This window comes from Trichoderma atroviride, chromosome 6 (assembly GCF_020647795.1).
Source record: "Trichoderma atroviride chromosome 6, complete sequence".
In the NCBI taxonomy this organism is placed as follows: Eukaryota; Fungi; Ascomycota; class Sordariomycetes; order Hypocreales; family Hypocreaceae; genus Trichoderma; species Trichoderma atroviride.
The window spans coordinates 1,482,320-1,498,809 of NC_089405.1; the positions used below are offsets into that span (position 1 = coordinate 1,482,320).

Below are 16,490 nucleotides of genomic sequence, written 5' to 3' on the forward strand. Positions count from 1 at the left end.
AGAGTGCGGAGAAAGTAACGACAATCAGCATTATAAGGGCGACTCATGACATTGGACACGGTAATCTGGGCCTGGCCAGACGGCCAATTCTAGCAGGCCGGGCAGCGAGGCCAACCAGGATGCCTGTGCCAAGACGAGAATACTCGCACAACGTGGCGGACGTGCATATGGTGGCACGCGAGGCCTTGGGCTATTTGCTTGGTGACCGAGCTATGGCGTTGGCTGTCAGCCTAATGTTTGCTTCCTCCTGCATGGTGTTCCTCAGCTTTGGAGGCGGTGGTGAAGATGACAAGGTTGGCTGACCAGGGTGGCCTCCTATGGCTCCCGAACGACATCATTATTGAGCTTGAATCTGGATGATGAACGATTTGCTGTTGACACTGCACCCATTTCTCGTCTTGATGCCTGATAGTTGCACCAGCACTTGGACTTGGAGTAGCCGGGCATGTTGGCGTCTGGCAGCGTTGATTGGGCAAACCGCTTCAAGCCATCCTGCAGTCCAAATGCTGATACCTAGTACTACTGCTAGCTGACAGCAGGCATGACTTGTCTAGACGCCAGCCTCTTTTGCGGCTGAGGGCGCTTGCCGGCAGTCGAGAGCTGCGAAATGCAAGGGGCTTCAATGGTTCAAATGTCACTATCAATACTTCGGTTAGTAGCGTGCATAGGCTGATGCGGGCGAGCAATAAGCGAGCTTGACTTACTCAGTCATAATTCAGCCAACAAACAGTTGAGTCGGTGTGAAGCAAAAGCTGAATGGCCTATTCTTCGGTGATTTGATATGTTGTGGTAACAATTGGTATTTGCCAAGCGATCCTATTTTATGCTTAAAACACTTAGCTTGGCCGGAATTAAATGGCCACCTAGTAACTGTAGACAGCCGGATGCAGACACCTGACTCTGCATGAATTATTTCGACACACCAACGTCCATCGGTTTGAATCATCATAATCGTACGAATTGCTGATAGTTCTACATCCTCTTCCCTGACTGTAGATGGTTCAGGCAATTAAACGCGTCGCAGTTCACCACCACACCCTGGTGTATAATATCAGCGAATAATGAGATAGAGGCATTCCAACCGCTGGAACTCGGATAAGAACAGTTTGTTACATGATTTTCATAATATACAATGCGCCAGCCATCACAGTCCTTCCAGACACACTCCTTTTACAAGCCAGCCAATGCTTCCGCCTCACGCTCAGCCCTTCGCTCCACCGACCGTCTCTTGAATCGAATCTCTGCCCTTCTTCTCTCACCACCGTCAATCTTGCGACCTTGGCGGTGTTCCCACATGCCCTCCGTGGCCTTGACAGTTGCGCCAGCCTGCTGCGGCAGCGGTATCGCATATGGACCTGCTATTGACCTGGTTCCCCTGACTGTGTAGCCATTGGGCCGTGGCAGGACTTCTGAGTCTCCAATAACAGCTTCTTCCTCTTGAGGCACGTTGACTACATATTTTGCGTCGCTGATGACGGACGCTGGCGGGGTAGCGACTTTCAGCAGAGCCTGGCCGTCTTTGACATACTTGAAGTCTCCGCCCGGTCCCAATGCTCCATTGCGATATCTCTGCATCCATTGCAAAAGGTATTTTCGGTTGCGAGGCGGCTCGATGCCCAGCTCTTTCAGTTGTGGGGAGGTAAGAGAGAAGAGAGACTCCCACGACGGGAATTTGGATGCGTGCTTGTTCAGGCCGCGGCCAATGAGTGTAAGAAAAGTCTGAACGTCGGGGACGAAAGGCCGCGGCTGTGGGACCTTCGGGGCTGGTCTCGTCTTATGGAGCCATCGTGTCTGGCTTGCGCCGAGGAAGTTGGTGCTGCGAAGGAATCGCAAGGGTGATGTCGATGGTGAGAGGCCGGACTTCATCGTGACTGTTGCGCGGAAACCCTAGTATTAGTCGTCAGTGACGTCTCTCGGATGGATGAATTGATGGCCAGGTAGAGTAAGCATTACCAAATGTTTTAACTGCAGTAATATTGGCTGCGAACGAGATTGAAGCCAGCGACCTTCCTCAAGTCCAACTCGTTCGATCCTGTGATTTGCGAACTTTACTAACACGGCCAATTCGATTTTGAAGATATTAGCTAAGCAAGGCTGCATGAAAATAAATGGGGCAATGTCGAAGCTCCTTTATCGGTGCCTCTTCATTGGCCCGGCTTAATTATCCAATTGATAACGCCTTGCATCAACGGGTATTTAGAGTGACGGGTCGCATCATTGCTTCTTCACGCTTCCGATCCATCATGGCGACGAGTGCGTCCGCCAGATTTGACGGCGGGCCATCTCCAAACCATCCAAGATAGCCAAAAGTACACGCACAAAACGCAACTCGCCCAACATGGCTCCCTGGAAGCCGGTGCACATGCCCTTGGCGGCATCACCTACCGCATTCAAAATAGGACCCCATGGTGAGATCGTTCATGCCACATGGGACTCTGCACAGACTAGTGAAAGCTGACATTTAGCCTTCAAGGTGTACTACCGAATGCATTTTTAGAGTTTTTCGACTCTTTGTCGACCCCAAGTTCTTCTGAGAGCACGACAGACAGTTCCCGTAACCTTAAGCCACCTCCATCGAAGCGTCGCAAAGTAGATCGTGAACCAAACGACGGCATCAGTATCGCAAACGCCACAATATCATTCTCGCGCCGATGTGAAAATACCCGTAGCTCAGACTCCAGCAGTGATCACCACGGCATTGAGCCCTTGCTCATTTTCGATCTCCATAATGATCGTCTATCAATGACAGCTCGAACGAGCAGTGGTCTCGGGCCCTTTGAAGCCGATATAAAGCTACAACGAAAAGAAATAGATGGCAATGTGGAAACTATACTTGAAGTTGGAAAATCTAGTCTGAAGAAAGCCACCCCCGGTGCTATTTGGACGGCTGTTGATATTTCAATCAAACAACGCCAGGGGTTGGCCTCGTTGACAATCTCTTTTCATCTTTATTGGAACGAAACACCAAATCCGTATGCATACTTGAGGCGGACTAATGAGCGACGATACAGCGAGAAGTTGATTCACACCTTCTTCCCGCCTCATGAGAGCGCTCCCAGCGAGATCTCGTGGTCACCGATGGATTTCTACAATGCAGCGCACGTCCCGTCAAAAGATGATACTGATTCCCTCTCTATTGATGTTTCTGGCCTAACCGCCACTCTCTATCCTTACCAAAGGCGAACACTACAATGGCTGTTGCGCCGAGAAGGTGTGAAATGGACTGGCCAAGACGCAACTGTCCAAGACGCAACTGTCCAATTTTTGTCAGAAGATGAGCAAAGACAAGATCTAGATCTTTTTCGAACTGTGCAAGATGCCAACGGCAGCAAGGTATATCTAAGTGATGTGTTTCAAACAATTACCCGAGATCCCACGCCGTACCATGAAGCTAGCAAATTTGTCAAAGGTGGCATTCTCGCGGAAGAAATGGGGCTAGGAAAGACTCTGGAAATGATTAGTCTTATTCTTTTGCATCGGCGCCGAGCGGAATTCTCTCCGGAACCTCTACCAGGCCAAGAGCACCTTGTTCCCAGCGGCGCAACTTTTATTGTGACTCCAAAATCATTGCAACTGCAGTGGATATCCGAACTATCCCGCCATGCCCCTGGACTACGTGTGAAGCATTACACAGGGTGTCGAGGTGTTGATAAGGATGGTGAAGTGCGGCTTGTAGCCGAGCTGGCTGGATACGATGTGGTGGTGACAACCTACAGCGTACTCTCCGCCGAGCTTCACTTTGCTATCAGCCCCCCCTGAACGGTCGCGGAGGCACGAGCGAGCATATAGCCGGATTCTTTCTCCGCTTGTCCAAATACTGTGGTGGAGAGTGTGCCTAGACGAAGCCCAGATGATTGAAAGCGGCGTCAGCCAGGCGGCTGCACTGGCCAGAGTAATCCCTCGAGTAAATGCCTGGGGCGTCACCGGAACACCAGTCAAAGACGATGTCAAAGATTTGCTTGGCTTACTCTCCTTCTTGAGATATGAGCCATATTGCTCTACACCACAGATCTGGCAGGCACTTACTGCCTGCCACAAGCCATTGTTTCAACAGCTCTTCAAGTCAATATCTATTCGACATACGAAAGCTTCTGTAAGGGATGAGATAGCTCTGCCTCCACAGAGACGATACGTTATAAGCATGCCTTTTACCGCGGTAGAAGAGCAGCATTACCAGTCGTTATACAAAGAAATGGCGGAAGCTTGCAAACTCAGCACAGATGGCGATGCTCTTGTTGAGAAGTGGAACCAAGAAGACTACGAAGATGTTATGAGGCTGTGGCTCAATAGACTAAGACAAACTGCTCTTCACCCAGAGATTGGTGTCTATGGACGCCGAGTATTGGGAGGCAAGGAGCGTCCCATGAGAACAGTGGAGGAAGTATTAACTGCCATGTTGGAGCAGGGTGAGATCGCCATAAGAATTGATGAGCGAGCATATCTTTCGAGCAAGTTGGTACTGGGCCAACTATTTGAAAACAGCCCTCGGGTAAGGGAAGCTCGGGAAATCTGGGAAGAGGTGCAAGGCGAGTCCGCCAAATTGGTAGCCGATGCCCAAGTGGCACTCAAAGATGCTCTTCGGGAGAAAGGACACGATGCGGACGAAACTTTGGAGAGGGTGCAAGATGCAGGGGACTCGGACATTGAACTGGAATACGAAGCAGAGGAAGACGTCGGCAGTAAAGGGAAACTTGGCGAGCTGCAGAACCGGCTGAGAACTAGCCTGGAGCTGCACCACAAGGCCATTTTCTTCTGCGCCAACGCATATTTTCAAATTAGGGATAATCCGGAGTTGACGCCGCCGGATTCCGAGGAATTCCAACACCTCAAAAAGCTCGAGGACGATGGTTATGAGAGCGCCAAGTTGGTTCGAAGGAAGATACTTGGGCAAGGTCAGCGCAAGGCAATGCGGCTCCTGAATAAAATCGCCTCAGAAGCCAAAGAGCAGTCTTTTGTTGAGATACCGGAGCTTGCTGTGGATAGCGAGCGCGGAATAGAGAGTGGGGGTATTATTGATAACCTTCAGATTCTTTATGAGGATCTCAACGAACAAGCAAACTTGATTGACGAATGGAGAGAACAAATTATCCAGCTCCTTTTACGGCCGCTTGTTGATGAAGAGGATACTACAGAGACCACTGGAGAAGAGCTCATGGATGCTGCAAAAATCCAGGACGAGCTGATGGTTTATGTCCAAGTCCTTCGGGCCGTTGTCGCTGATCGCCAGTTTGTCGTTTCGGGCCAATCAAATGGACTGCTAAAGCATGAGATAGAGATGGCGGTCAGGATGGCGAACGAAGGCGAAGGACCTGCTCCAGAGAGGCTCCTCGACCTGGCGGAAAAAATGACTGAGGCGAAGCCTAGAAGAGTCAATATGTCTATGCGCGCTGCTATCAGCGACCTCCGCAGCTTGTTATCTAGGCTCACTCGAGATCCGAATCCCAGCCAGAGAGAACGTCTCGAGTCTAAGATTGCGTCTGACTTGATGAAGACAACTCAGACACTGCTTGGTGAACAAAACAAGGCAGTGGTGGCTTTGGAAGCGGAGGTGGAAATCTTCAAACGGGCTATGAACGCTCGATTAGACTACTATCGACAGCTGCAGGCCGTCTCGGACGATGTAATGCCCCTTGAAACTCCCAAGACTGAAGAGGCCATTGAAAAAGCAAGGAAAACTACCAATGACCTTCACAGAAAGCTGTTGGCCAACGAAGCCAAGCACCGATACTGTAAGTTTTGATGCATTTCTCATCGATTTGAGACTTGTTGTGTCTGTGCTAATTACATTACCGTTAGTGCTGAGCTTAAAGGAGACCGGGTCCAAATCTAACGAGCCTCGAATGTGCGTCATTTGCCAAATGCCATTCTCGAGCGGCGTATTGACCGTGTGTGGTCATCAATTCTGCAAGGAGTGTATCATGATGTGGTTCAAGGCTCACCGAAACTGTCCTGTTTGTAAGAGGGCGCTCAAGGCGGACAATTTACACGATATCATTATCAAACCTCAGCAGCTCCAGGTCCATGGAGAGGAAGCGGGCGTACCAAAAGCAAGCTCCAACGATGATGGCCCACAGCGCCGTCGGGACTCTTCAAAGCAAACTGTGCTCTATTCAGAGTTTGATAACAGAGAGCTTGAGCGGATGAAGAATATTGAGCTGGATGGCCCTTCGTTTACAACAAAGGTTGACACTCTTGTTCGGCACCTTATGTGGCTACGCGAGTCTGATCCAGGCGCAAAGTCTATTGTATTTTCACAGTGAGTCTTCCTGTTATGCTTTTGTATACCGCTACATCAATTATCAGAATGTGCTTGAACTAACGGCGTGTCCCATTGTTTTAGATACAAGGACTTTTTGCACATTCTACGCAACGCCTTTAACCGCTTCCGTATTGGATACGCATCAATTGACGATCCTGACGGAATCAAGCGATTCAAAGAAGACCCAGCCATAGAGTGCTTTCTTCTCCACGCAAGAGCTCACTCCAGTGGCCTGAATCTCGTCAATGCAAGCCACGTCTTTTTATGCGAGCCCCTACTCAACACCGCCCTCGAACTACAGGCAATTGCCCGCGTGGACCGAATCGGACAGCAACACGAGACGACGGTATGGCTCTATATCGTATCCGGGACAGTGGAGGAGTCGATTTACAACCTTTCCGTCAGACGGCGCATGGAGCACATGGGCAGGAACCTCAAGGGGAAATCCAAATCCAAGGAGTCGACGCCAGAATTGCTGGACGCGAATATCGAGGAGGCCAATACGCTGGAGCTGGAGCAGGCTGCTTTGTCGAAGCTCATGAGTAAGGATAGATCTGCGGGCGAGATGGTAGATCGGAGCGATTTATGGGAGTGTCTGTTTGGACATTCGAGTGGCAAAGATGGAAAAGGCAAATGAGTTTTCATCCACCTAAACGGAGTCCTTCTGGACCTGCGATACGAATAATGAATGGTTTATATATATATATGATGGATACACGAATGTACACTACAAATTGAGACAATGTTTTATGAAATAAAAGATGAAGTGTACTCAATGTCATTATCATTTTTTCTCTTTGATATTATTATACATGGCTTCATTCTAAAAACTTTCTCTTTTTCTTCTTTTTGGTATCTCCAAACCCATGGGAATCACCCCATGATCTCGACAACCTCCTAAGTCGGCATTTGCTGACTCTTTTTTGGAAAATAAGATTTTGCTAAACGCCAATGTTGCTACACATTACCATTTCCCCCAAAAAAAATGAGAGTTATACAGGAAGAAGAGTAGTCAATAGAAAATGTAGAAAAGAGGAAGAGCAGAAGAAGAGTAAAAAGCCAGAGTGAAAAGGGGGAATTAAATCCTCTTCTCATCGCCTCATCTCTAGTAGCAAATATATTTCATATTTACTCGACAACCTTCTTCTTGCTGCTGGCGCTAGACTTTACGCGCTTGGCGACAGGGCGGTTGATGTGGTGGTCGGGGATCCAGCTCTCGTCGTACGACTTGCCGGCGGACTCGGAGCCGGAGAGGGCATCGGCGGGGTCGACGGGCTTCTGGACGGGCTTCTTGGGGGCGCGCGTCTTCTTGGCCTGGGGGAACAGGGCCTCGATCCAGGTCTTGTAGACGAAGAAGAGGGTGCCTCCGAAGGCGGCAGTGAGGACAAGGTAGAGGAAGATGCTGTTTGTTTATTAGCCATGGAATTATAACTGGTAGAAGAAGAGAGAGTTGCGTACATTTGGGGGTCGAGGAAGCTGGTGGGAGCCTCGACAATGGCGGTGCTGCCCTCATACGCAGGCACCTGGAAGACGACGCCCTTTGCATTGGTGAAGACGGCGAGCAGATGCAGGCGCACGTCCTGCGGGTTCATGTCGAGCACAAACGAGTACGGAAACGACTTTGTCTCGCCGGGCTCAATCTCCAGGCTGTACTGCACGACGGTCAGGTTGCGCACAATGCCCTGGTAGGCGGGCACGTCGTCGGCGAGCTCCTCGGGCGACCACAGCGCGCCGTTGGCGAAGAGGAACTGGATGGGCCCGTCCTCGTGGTTGGTGACCTCGACGAGGGCCGTCGTGGTGCGGCCATTGACCAGCTTGAGGCCGAGGATGTCGGAGTCGGGGAACGAGGTTCTGATGTCGGCGTTGAGGGTGGCGGCTTCAGCAGCCTCGGCAACAGGCTCCTAGAATTGCGCAGCAGCGTTAGTTTTGAAAGGCCTATTCTGGTGTTTATTTCCTTCTCCAAGGTAATTTCACTATCACGAGGGTTTCCACCGAGATTCCAGAATCGCACGCACCTCTTGAGCAACTGCGCCAAAGACCTGCAAGGCCAGAAAAGCGAGGAGAGACGACTTGAACAGCATGACGGGCAGACGACGAAAGACGCGAACCAAAAGCTCGGCTCGGCCAATTGATGAAACCAAAAGAGAAACGGGGGAGGTGAATTGAGAGGAAAGGAATAAAGAGAAGAGAAGGAAGAAAAAGAAAAGAGACGGGCGGTTTGGAGAACGTTGGAGCTGTATGGCGCCCCCCCCCCGGTTTAGAACATGTGGCCACAGCACCAGCTTTCGTGGAGTGGGGGGACCCACGCTTACATAAACATTGAAACTCGCGCCATTGTTGGGACCTGGGACCGGAAAGAAGGGGCCTTGTCCGAATTGGGAATTTCTGTGTTCCACGCATGGAACATTGGAAGCTCGACGTGATGATATTGGGATCCATTGTGGAATGCCATCTACCAAGAGGAGAAGAGTATGCCACGGATGAGACACATTTTCACAGCCACATGTAATATCAGACAATGCGCACTTCCAAATTCCTTCTATTAATACCCGAATACCCAGCATAATCATCAAATTCCGCCTGTTGGTATACCTAAAATACGCACTGAAGCACCGCATACAGGAGCTTCTTCTAAATATGGGACCCATGATAATAGATAATAACAGACCCCCTCAACATGTGCGCCCGTCCGTCTGATAGCCAAATACTAAGCCCATTCACTACCCATAGTTAAACAATGACTAGGCTCGTCCCTTTTCACGGCCCTCCGAGATCCATTCCGCCCCAACCATCAAACACATCCATATCGGTGTCGTCGAGGCTGCCAAATAGATCTGCCTCCGCCGAAGCATCCAGCCCGCCGTTGCTGCCCGGTCCTCCCAGGCCCAAGTCAGACGAAATGCCGCCAAGGCCCATATCCAGGCTGCCAACACCATCCATTGACATGGTGCCATCGCCCGAAACGCCAGCAGCGACAACAATGGAATCTTCTAGGTTTGTCGCATCCCCTGCCAAGTCCAACTGCATATCGGCCGCCTGCAGCATCGGCGGTGGCGGCAGCACCATCTGCGCCTCAACTCTCCTGTGAAGGCGAACAACAATCTCCGCCAGCTCAGCATCCTTCTTCTGCAGCTTCCTGTAATCCTCGGCCTCCATTTTCAAGACTTCCCGGAGGGTCAGCGGGCGCTGCAGCATCGGGAGCATGTTTCCTGTTTCATCCAAAAGACCACTGGTCGGTGGCAGCTCGTTGCTGACATTGGGAGCACAGACCAGTGCCGTGGCCACATCGTAGACAAGGCTCCCGTTGCCGGCCAGAGTTTGGTGCCGGATCTCCTCCAGGATGACGCGCAGAAGCCTGCTAGCGCCCACAATCTTGAGCGTTGCAATTACCTGTCGATGCGTGTATGAGGTTGGCATAGCTGTCTCGTCAGTATGCACGCACCACTGAACAAGCCCCTGGATCAGGTGCTTGGCAGCCCCAGAGAGACCGCTGCTGGAACTGGTTGCCCACAACTCCAGCTCTTGGTGCTCGGCTGCCCCCGTTCGCCTTGAAAAGGGCAAACTGTCTTTTAGAACCCTCAGCAGTGGCTCAATGTCTTGATTCTTGGGATCTTGCCGTTGGTAAGATCGCAGCGAGTGCTCTAGGGGTTTCGCAACAATACCCTTTACAGAAGCAAGCATGGTGGTGGCTTCGCCGGAAATGGAGGTGGGCAGAAGTATGAGCTGCAAGATTTTGATAATAGACTTTTGCTCTTTTTGCTCGACCCAGAGATAATCAGACAAGAACCGAATCGCAGGTATGAGAGACGGCAGGAGAAACGTATCTATCAAATCTATTGTAGGTAAGCTTAATGAAACAGTAAGACCATGACAACTAGTCAAAAAAAAAAAAAAAACTTACACTCCACGCCCGACCTGAGGGCATCGTCGGTCAGGAAGCCCTGGGTATATGCAATGACAATATTTTGAAAGAGCGTCGCAGTGAGGAGATAGAAATCTGCAGGAGGGCAGGATGACATCAAGTCATCTCCGAGACCGCCGGCATCGCTGTCGAAAAGGCCGTGGATCCATCCGCCGAGGTGTCCATTTTCTTGTTCAGATAGCTCGTCCAGCTCTCGGCCAATGTGAGCTCGGCCAATGATTTTGGCAACGTTTGAGTCTGGGGAAATGATGCCAATGTCTGCTGGAGTTAGGCTATACCGATAGGCAAAAGCCAGCACCAAAAGCAGAATGGCTCCGAATTCTTCATAGACAGGTTGATACTCTCCTTGGTCTTCCTCGTATCGCCAGCTGTCCAATAGCTGGCATATAGGCTCCAAGATGGTTGGTAGCTTCTCAAACAAGAGCAGGATGTCTAGAGACTGAGGCTTCTGCACCAATTGGCTGCACAGGATTTTCAGCGACATTGTGTCCTTGCTGTGGCAAAGTTGCCGCAGTAGCTATCTCTTCTTGTCAGCACGTGGAATATACCTCTTGGTGGATGGGACACAAGGACAAACAAACCTCTACAAGGGCCTGACACACGGCTCCAACATTGCCATCCATCTTATCCATGTCGCGAATGAGGGCTTGTATCTTGTCTGGGTCTGATAGGCAGCTCTGGACCAGCTTTTCTTTGGAATACTTTTCCTGGGAAGGTTCGTATGACATGGAGCTCTCTCCCAAGATGCGCTCCACATGCTCTCGTTCAATCAGTCCATGGAGGGCACAAGCCGAGCAGAAATCCTCTCTGACACTCTCCGTGTACGGATTGTTGTTGCGTGATTCGTCAAACATGAGCGACGCCGTAGGGAACACGCTTGTGTCGACATGCGGAAGCGCCTGGGTAATGCAAAACTCGGCGGAAGGCGTTGAAAAGCCAGGGGGGCATAGTTGAGCGAGTATCAGGGGCACCTTGTTTATCAAGAAGGATCGTAGTAGCTGTGCATCTCTGGGGCCCTCGTTTCTGAAGACGGCATTTGCAAGCAGGTCAAAGGACGCCAAAATCAGATCAACAGCGCTTTGTTGAACGTCTCCCTATGATTGGGTGAGTGAAGCGGCTCTATTTAGTATAGGAAGGGGGGGTGGGAGGGGGGGGGGTTGGAAATACCTGATATCTGTTGTTTAAATATGAAAATAAGGCGTGGTCATCAATCAATGGTCGGCCAACAAGCTAATAACGCAGGGTCAGTATGCAAGATGATGTCGAAAAAAGGTTTGGGGTTGCATAAAGCATACCGAAGCACCAAGATATATGTATAATCCTGCACGTGTGTTGGTTATTGGTACCTCTGGGATAACCAAGTTGTCTACGCCGACTGTTGAATCTAGAATATCGTCCATGACAGCATTGGCGGCTTGCTTGCTCTTATCCACCGGGTCCAATGGCGCCAAAACTTCGGTCCTAAACAATTCAAGCTTGTTGATGAACTGCTGGAATTGTGGCAGCTGTGGCGATTGCTGTATAACCTGTACGAAGGACGCAAGGCTATCTGAAAACACTTTTCGAGCCCCTAATCACAGCGACAAAGGAGAAACACAATGGTTAGTATGTGAGAATGTCGCAGGAGAGCAAAGATGTATAACAATTCGCGGTAACATCATACCTTTGGCAGAGGGTTGGCTAATGACCTTGACAAAAGCGGCATTGTCCACCAGCCGAAGCACCAGAGGGACAAGAGCACCCCAAGCAGTCTCCATCTCATGACGGACCTGAGGATCTTGCAAGCTGCCGCCCAGCATGTCCGCAGTCATGGAATTGGACGCCGTAGTAAACAGTACCATCCACTTAGAGCTGATATGGATGAGCTCCAATGCCGTGCGCGAGTCTCTAAAAGCGGTTCCTTCGACGAGAAGCTTGATGACGTGATAAAACATGACCTCCTCGAGCCAGGACGAGCTCTTCCACCTGAGGGAGGACGCCGGCTGGGCATCTTGTCTGGCGGCTCCCTCTCCATTGGCCCCGTCTCCATCATGTTGTGCCTGCTCTGGTACCAGCGCATGAAGCGAAGAGTACCTATATAGCGATCGGAGTATGGACACTGCGTCGGTGTATCGTAGCTTGGTGAGGATGGAGATGTAGGGAGGGATTCGCGGGTCGGGGCTGACGCAGTTGGACTTGATGGGCCGTATGAAGAAGTCGGCGATGATCTCGGGGGGCAGCCGGTGCCTGGACTGGACAAGCTGGACATAGTCCTCAAAGGTGCTCGCGTCGAGGCGCTTGGTCAGGCATTTGGAGACGAAGCTGGACCAGTACTTGATGGACTCGCGAAGGGCCTCGCTGATGGGGATGCGCCCCTCCATGGCTCGCCGCGCTCTTGGCGATGGGGTATAGGATCGATGTATGGTAGACTATGGGGATTCGAGAATAACGAGTTGTTGGGTATAGATGTATAGATGCGTCGCTGAGTTTTGAAGAGCAAGATACAAAGGCAGGTGGTGTCGAGGGACGGAGTCGACACGAGCCAAAAAGGAACGAGGCTATCACGGGCTGGTTGATGCCATTGAAGTACGACGTCGAGTTTCGCGCACAGCCATAGAGTTCATTCAGGAGGAGCGCCCTGTGGAAGAACCAACTGCCAAAGCGCTCGACCGGTCCCCTCCACTGGGCTTGCGCGAGGCTGCGAGTCAAAGTTGAAGCTTCGCGGTATCGCGAGCTACTCCAAAGGTTTGGGTTGCAGTAGCAGCATCAGCCACGGGTGGGTAAATGTACAAGCACGGAACGCTCCGTAAATACAGGCACATGGAAAGCCGCGGCGGGTCTTGGCGGCTATTGTTCCGCGCCGTTTCGGGTGGGGCTCGACCACGTTTGATTCTTTTTACATGCAGACGCGAATATATGGAGTAGATGAGATGGATTCACATGCTTAGAATATGGGTCGTTTCGGTTGAAGAAGGTGATGATGAGTGATTAAATATTTAATTGTGAATGCTGAATTTCCAACTGTCAATGAATCACTTGTAGCACATACTCTCTCTTATACATCATCCCACCAAGTAGCGAGAGTGCATCATGCAGCTTCTGCAACCTACACCTTTACGCTGCTAGTCAATTCAATTAAAAAACACAAAAACGAGAATAAAATATAGTCAATGGATATTTCTTATCTGCCATTTCAAACTATTGCTTTGTCACATGAGCAGAAAGCGCTGAGCATCCAACAAATCCACCGCTTCAAGGCAAACACTAATAATAGGCACCTAGGCAACTTTTCAATTTGGATATCATCTTTTAACAAAGAAAATTACAAACAAAGAGTGGATATCTTGTTATTAAAAAGGAAAGAGAAAGAGAAAAAGAAGAATAAAGGAAATGCAAAACAGAGAGTGTCAACTCTCAATGGCAACCACACAGCCTGACGCATCCTCATTAGCAGCACCCACGTCTTCCACAACCACCATTCTCTTCACTTTTCAAAATTCGTCAGCATAGACTTCTTGCCCGCCGCAATCAGATGGGCATAGTCCGTGCCCAGGTATCGGCCCTTGGCGTAGTAGATGAGGTAGCTAAACAGCTTGAACGAGCCCATCTGGCCAGTGGCACGGCTTCTCCCCAGCGTCACGGCGGAAATCTCCGTCGTGTTGGGGCTGTACGCGGGCATCGCGCCGCCCTTGAAGTAGATGGGCAGCGCCTTGACGAGGTGGATCGTCTGCGCGCTTGCAGTGCCGGCCTTGCTGGCCTCGAGGTTGCCCACGTCGCCGAGCACAAAGATGTTGTCGTGGCCCTCTGCCAGGAGAGCCTTGGTCTGCTTGATGTATCCCCTGTTGTCCAAGAGATTGGCCGGCACAAACGACGTGTTGGGCACAAGGCCGGTGGACGGGATGTACGCCTGCGCCGTGAGCGTCTTGGTGGTGCCGTCGGCGCTGGTCAGGGTCAAGATGGTGTCGTTGCCCGACTGCTCGACGGCAGAGACGGTCGTGTTGGGCACCAGCTTGACCTTGAGCTTCTCCAGCTCGTTCTTGGCCGCCTTGCGCACGCTGTCCATGGTGGGCGGCGTCAGCGGCAGCTTGTCGTTGTACACGAGATAGACGTCCTTCTTGCCGGCCTTTGCGTATTCAAAGCCCAGCTCGCCCGCCGTCTCGGTGCCGGTTGCGCCAGCGCCGACGACGACGATGGTCTTGGCGGCCTCAATCTGCTGCTGCAGCTCGTGCAGGCGCTGCTTGGTCTGCTCGGTCGAGCCCATGACCTTCCAGGGCATGTCGGGCGACGAGCTGCCGGTGGCCACGACGAGCGTGTGGTAGTTGACGGTGCGGCTGCCGCCCTCGCTGGGCGCGATGGTGACGGTGTTGCTGGCCGGGTCCATGGCGCTGGCGGTGCCGAGGACGAACTCAAACTGGGCCTCGGGGTACTCGTTGAAAAAGGGCCGGAGGTCGATCATGGCCTTGTCGTCGGCCAGCTGGCCCGGCACAATGACTCGGGGCATGGCAATGGGCCAGTGGAAGTGCGTGTTGGGCGCAACGACAATCATCTTGTAGTCCTTGTCCTTGAGAACGACGTTGCGCATGGTCTGGCGGATGAGAGGCGCGGCGGCAACGCCAACGCCGAGCACAACAATGTTCTTCATTTTTTGGAGAAATGTTTTTTTACAACACTCTGCTGCTTCTTCTTTGCGGACGAGGTTTATCGTGAGAGAGGGACTATCCAAATGTGTAAAAGTTGGTGGTTCAAAGGAAGAGGGTGGGCAAGGGGTATATATATACATGTACATGCATATACATGTCCACGAGGGCTGTAAGTGGGCTGGAGCAAAAGGAGGGCCACGGTTGGAATAAGGCTCCGGCAGGGAAATAGTGTATCCTACAAGGTCGAATTAATTGCTCCGCAACTCCTCAACGGAGGCATGTACATGTCGGCTGTGCGTAGGGCTATGGCGCCACTTACACACGTATCGTTGGGCGGCCATCCATGCAACAGCGTTTGATGTTGGCAGCTGAAGGAACCAAGGCCACGTCCATCTACACGTAATCGGAACATCGCATCCTTCCAGATGTGCGATTCCCCGTCTGGCAGATTAATCGTACATAGGTGCTAGTACTATCAAGCAGGAAGGATCACTGCTTACTATCCAACTTACAAACATGAATTACATGCCAGGACCTGGATAATACAGCCTGTCCAACTGATTCTTCAAACGCGCGCGCTACATCTGCTGCTGACCCAGCGCTAGCAAAACGAGGCCCGCAATGGATATTGGCATTGATGGAAATCTGATCTGCCCAATGCTACAGTGATGGAGCACCGGCATAAGCTTCATGTCATCTACCGGCGTATCGTATCTAGCAGCGGGACAGGACCAAACCAGCTCGGGCCGAGAAAGCATGAGGCTTGTGCCATTGCCGCCCAGTTTCCCGTCAGCCACTGCTTTTGTATCTACATCTTGTCAAAACCTTACAAATACATTGATGCACTGGATATTCCTTCTATATTCCTCGATCCTCTCCCATTCCTCTCATCAGCTCCCGCCAGATGGCGCTGCAGCAATCCAGATAGAAAACACAGACGGGGCAGCGCGCGGAGATCAGAGGCAGGGATCGAGGCTCTGCACCAATCAGCGTCGTTAGCGCCGGCTTCCCGCTCGAGACGCCCTGCGGAGTTTAGAGATTCGAGATGAATGATTTCTCATTACAGCAGACGCGATGGTTGCTATAAAACATCAAGTTTTGCTTGTTAGCTACAGAATTGGCGCAGCTCGATGGAAAATCTTTGATTACAAGTGATATTATTAAGCGTAGGCGCTTGCGGAGTTGAGATGCTGTCGTTTTTTTTTTTTTTTTACACGTTTTATTGTAAGAGGATACATGTAGTATTCGGCTTCGATGCGGCCCCACGCCAGCAGAGAACCTCAGCCGCTCGAGATTGCAGACATGATTTTTTCTCGATTATTAAATTGGACTTTTTTTTCTCTCTCCTATTATCAATACAATGACTAATTTAGGGATGCATATTTGCCGCTGACAAAGCGGCGTTTGTGGCATATTGATATCTTCAGTCATCATGCTTGCTCATTTTCTTGCTTTCACTCTCCCGCATTCACTCCTTGTTCACATTCATTTTACACCAGTTTTGTTCAATCAATTACAATTTGAAGGACTGAGAATCCAGGGGCATCATCACACCATTGTTACGGTAAATATGAGTCTCCTATTCTGGGCCTTGCGAGTGTTGCCAAACTCGGACCGCACTCTTCATAATCGGTACTCACCTTTCGCCCTCAGTAAAACAATAATAACAATACAAGATACTACAGACGCT

General features: G+C 50.9%; 5 protein-coding genes across 5 annotated transcripts; 1 reads left to right on the forward strand and 4 right to left on the reverse strand.

The window, feature by feature from the left end:
- Positions 1-1,170: 1,170 nt before the first annotated feature.
- TrAtP1_011068 (mitochondrial 37S ribosomal protein mS41) lies at positions 1,171-1,887 on the reverse strand (the record flags this gene model as incomplete). The annotated part of the gene is made up of 1 exon (XM_014093234.2): positions 1,171-1,887. A coding segment is annotated over one exon (717 nt), but the record flags the coding sequence as incomplete, so codon positions are not given.
- A 352-nt stretch (positions 1,888-2,239) lies between these two features.
- TrAtP1_011069 (uncharacterized protein) lies at positions 2,240-7,034 on the forward strand. The gene is made up of 4 exons (XM_014093235.2): positions 2,240-2,408; positions 2,474-5,729; positions 5,797-6,256; positions 6,341-7,034. The coding sequence occupies exons 2-4, from the start codon at positions 3,851-3,853 to the stop codon at positions 6,894-6,896; spliced, it is 2,895 nt and encodes a 964-aa protein (XP_013948710.2). The 5' UTR covers positions 2,240-2,408; positions 2,474-3,850; the 3' UTR covers positions 6,897-7,034.
- Positions 7,022-8,500, reverse strand: TrAtP1_011070 (uncharacterized protein). Its single transcript, XM_014093236.2, has 3 exons — positions 8,275-8,500; positions 7,718-8,160; positions 7,022-7,661 (listed from the first exon to the last, which is right to left on the reverse strand). Exons 1-3 carry the CDS (start codon positions 8,338-8,340, stop codon positions 7,388-7,390), a joined length of 783 nt encoding a protein of 260 aa, XP_013948711.1. The 5' UTR covers positions 8,341-8,500; the 3' UTR covers positions 7,022-7,387.
- A 282-nt stretch (positions 8,501-8,782) lies between these two features.
- TrAtP1_011071 (uncharacterized protein) lies at positions 8,783-12,928 on the reverse strand. The gene is made up of 6 exons (XM_014093237.2): positions 11,845-12,928; positions 11,477-11,751; positions 11,349-11,411; positions 10,763-11,275; positions 10,161-10,698; positions 8,783-10,092 (listed from the first exon to the last, which is right to left on the reverse strand). The coding sequence occupies exons 1-6, from the start codon at positions 12,539-12,541 to the stop codon at positions 9,017-9,019; spliced, it is 3,162 nt and encodes a 1,053-aa protein (XP_013948712.1). The 5' UTR covers positions 12,542-12,928; the 3' UTR covers positions 8,783-9,016.
- A 383-nt stretch (positions 12,929-13,311) lies between these two features.
- TrAtP1_011072 (uncharacterized protein) lies at positions 13,312-15,049 on the reverse strand. The gene has a single exon (XM_014093238.2). It carries the CDS (start codon positions 14,944-14,946, stop codon positions 13,645-13,647), a length of 1,302 nt encoding a protein of 433 aa, XP_013948713.2. The 5' UTR covers positions 14,947-15,049; the 3' UTR covers positions 13,312-13,644.
- Positions 15,050-16,490: the final 1,441 nt, after the last annotated feature.

What these genes read in the sequence shown, in the direction of transcription:
- TrAtP1_011069 (XM_014093235.2), top strand. Translation starts at nt 3,851, where the DNA reads ATGATTGAAAGCGGCGTCAGCCAGGCGGCTGCACTGGCCAGAGTAATC. An exon ending in CGAAGCCAAGCACCGATACT is followed by an intron (nt 5,730 to 5,796) that starts GTAAGTTTTGAT and finishes CATTACCGTTAG; the next exon opens with TGCTGAGCTTAAAGGAGACC. An exon ending in AAGTCTATTGTATTTTCACA is followed by an intron (nt 6,257 to 6,340) that starts GTGAGTCTTCCT and finishes CCATTGTTTTAG; the next exon opens with ATACAAGGACTTTTTGCACA.
- TrAtP1_011070 (XM_014093236.2), bottom strand. Translation starts at nt 8,340, where the DNA reads ATGCTGTTCAAGTCGTCTCTCCTCGCTTTTCTGGCCTTGCAGGTCTTT. An exon ending in TTGGCGCAGTTGCTCAAGAG is followed by an intron (nt 8,161 to 8,274) that starts GTGCGTGCGATT and finishes GCGCAATTCTAG; the next exon opens with GAGCCTGTTGCCGAGGCTGC. An exon ending in AGCTTCCTCGACCCCCAAAT is followed by an intron (nt 7,662 to 7,717) that starts GTACGCAACTCT and finishes ATAAACAAACAG; the next exon opens with CATCTTCCTCTACCTTGTCC.
- TrAtP1_011071 (XM_014093237.2), bottom strand. Translation starts at nt 12,541, where the DNA reads ATGGAGGGGCGCATCCCCATCAGCGAGGCCCTTCGCGAGTCCATCAAG. An exon ending in TAGCCAACCCTCTGCCAAAG is followed by an intron (nt 11,752 to 11,844) that starts GTATGATGTTAC and finishes CGCTGTGATTAG; the next exon opens with GGGCTCGAAAAGTGTTTTCA. An exon ending in ACATATATCTTGGTGCTTCG is followed by an intron (nt 11,412 to 11,476) that starts GTATGCTTTATG and finishes CTGCGTTATTAG; the next exon opens with CTTGTTGGCCGACCATTGAT.
- TrAtP1_011072 (XM_014093238.2), bottom strand. Translation starts at nt 14,946, where the DNA reads ATGTACATGTATATATATACCCCTTGCCCACCCTCTTCCTTTGAACCA.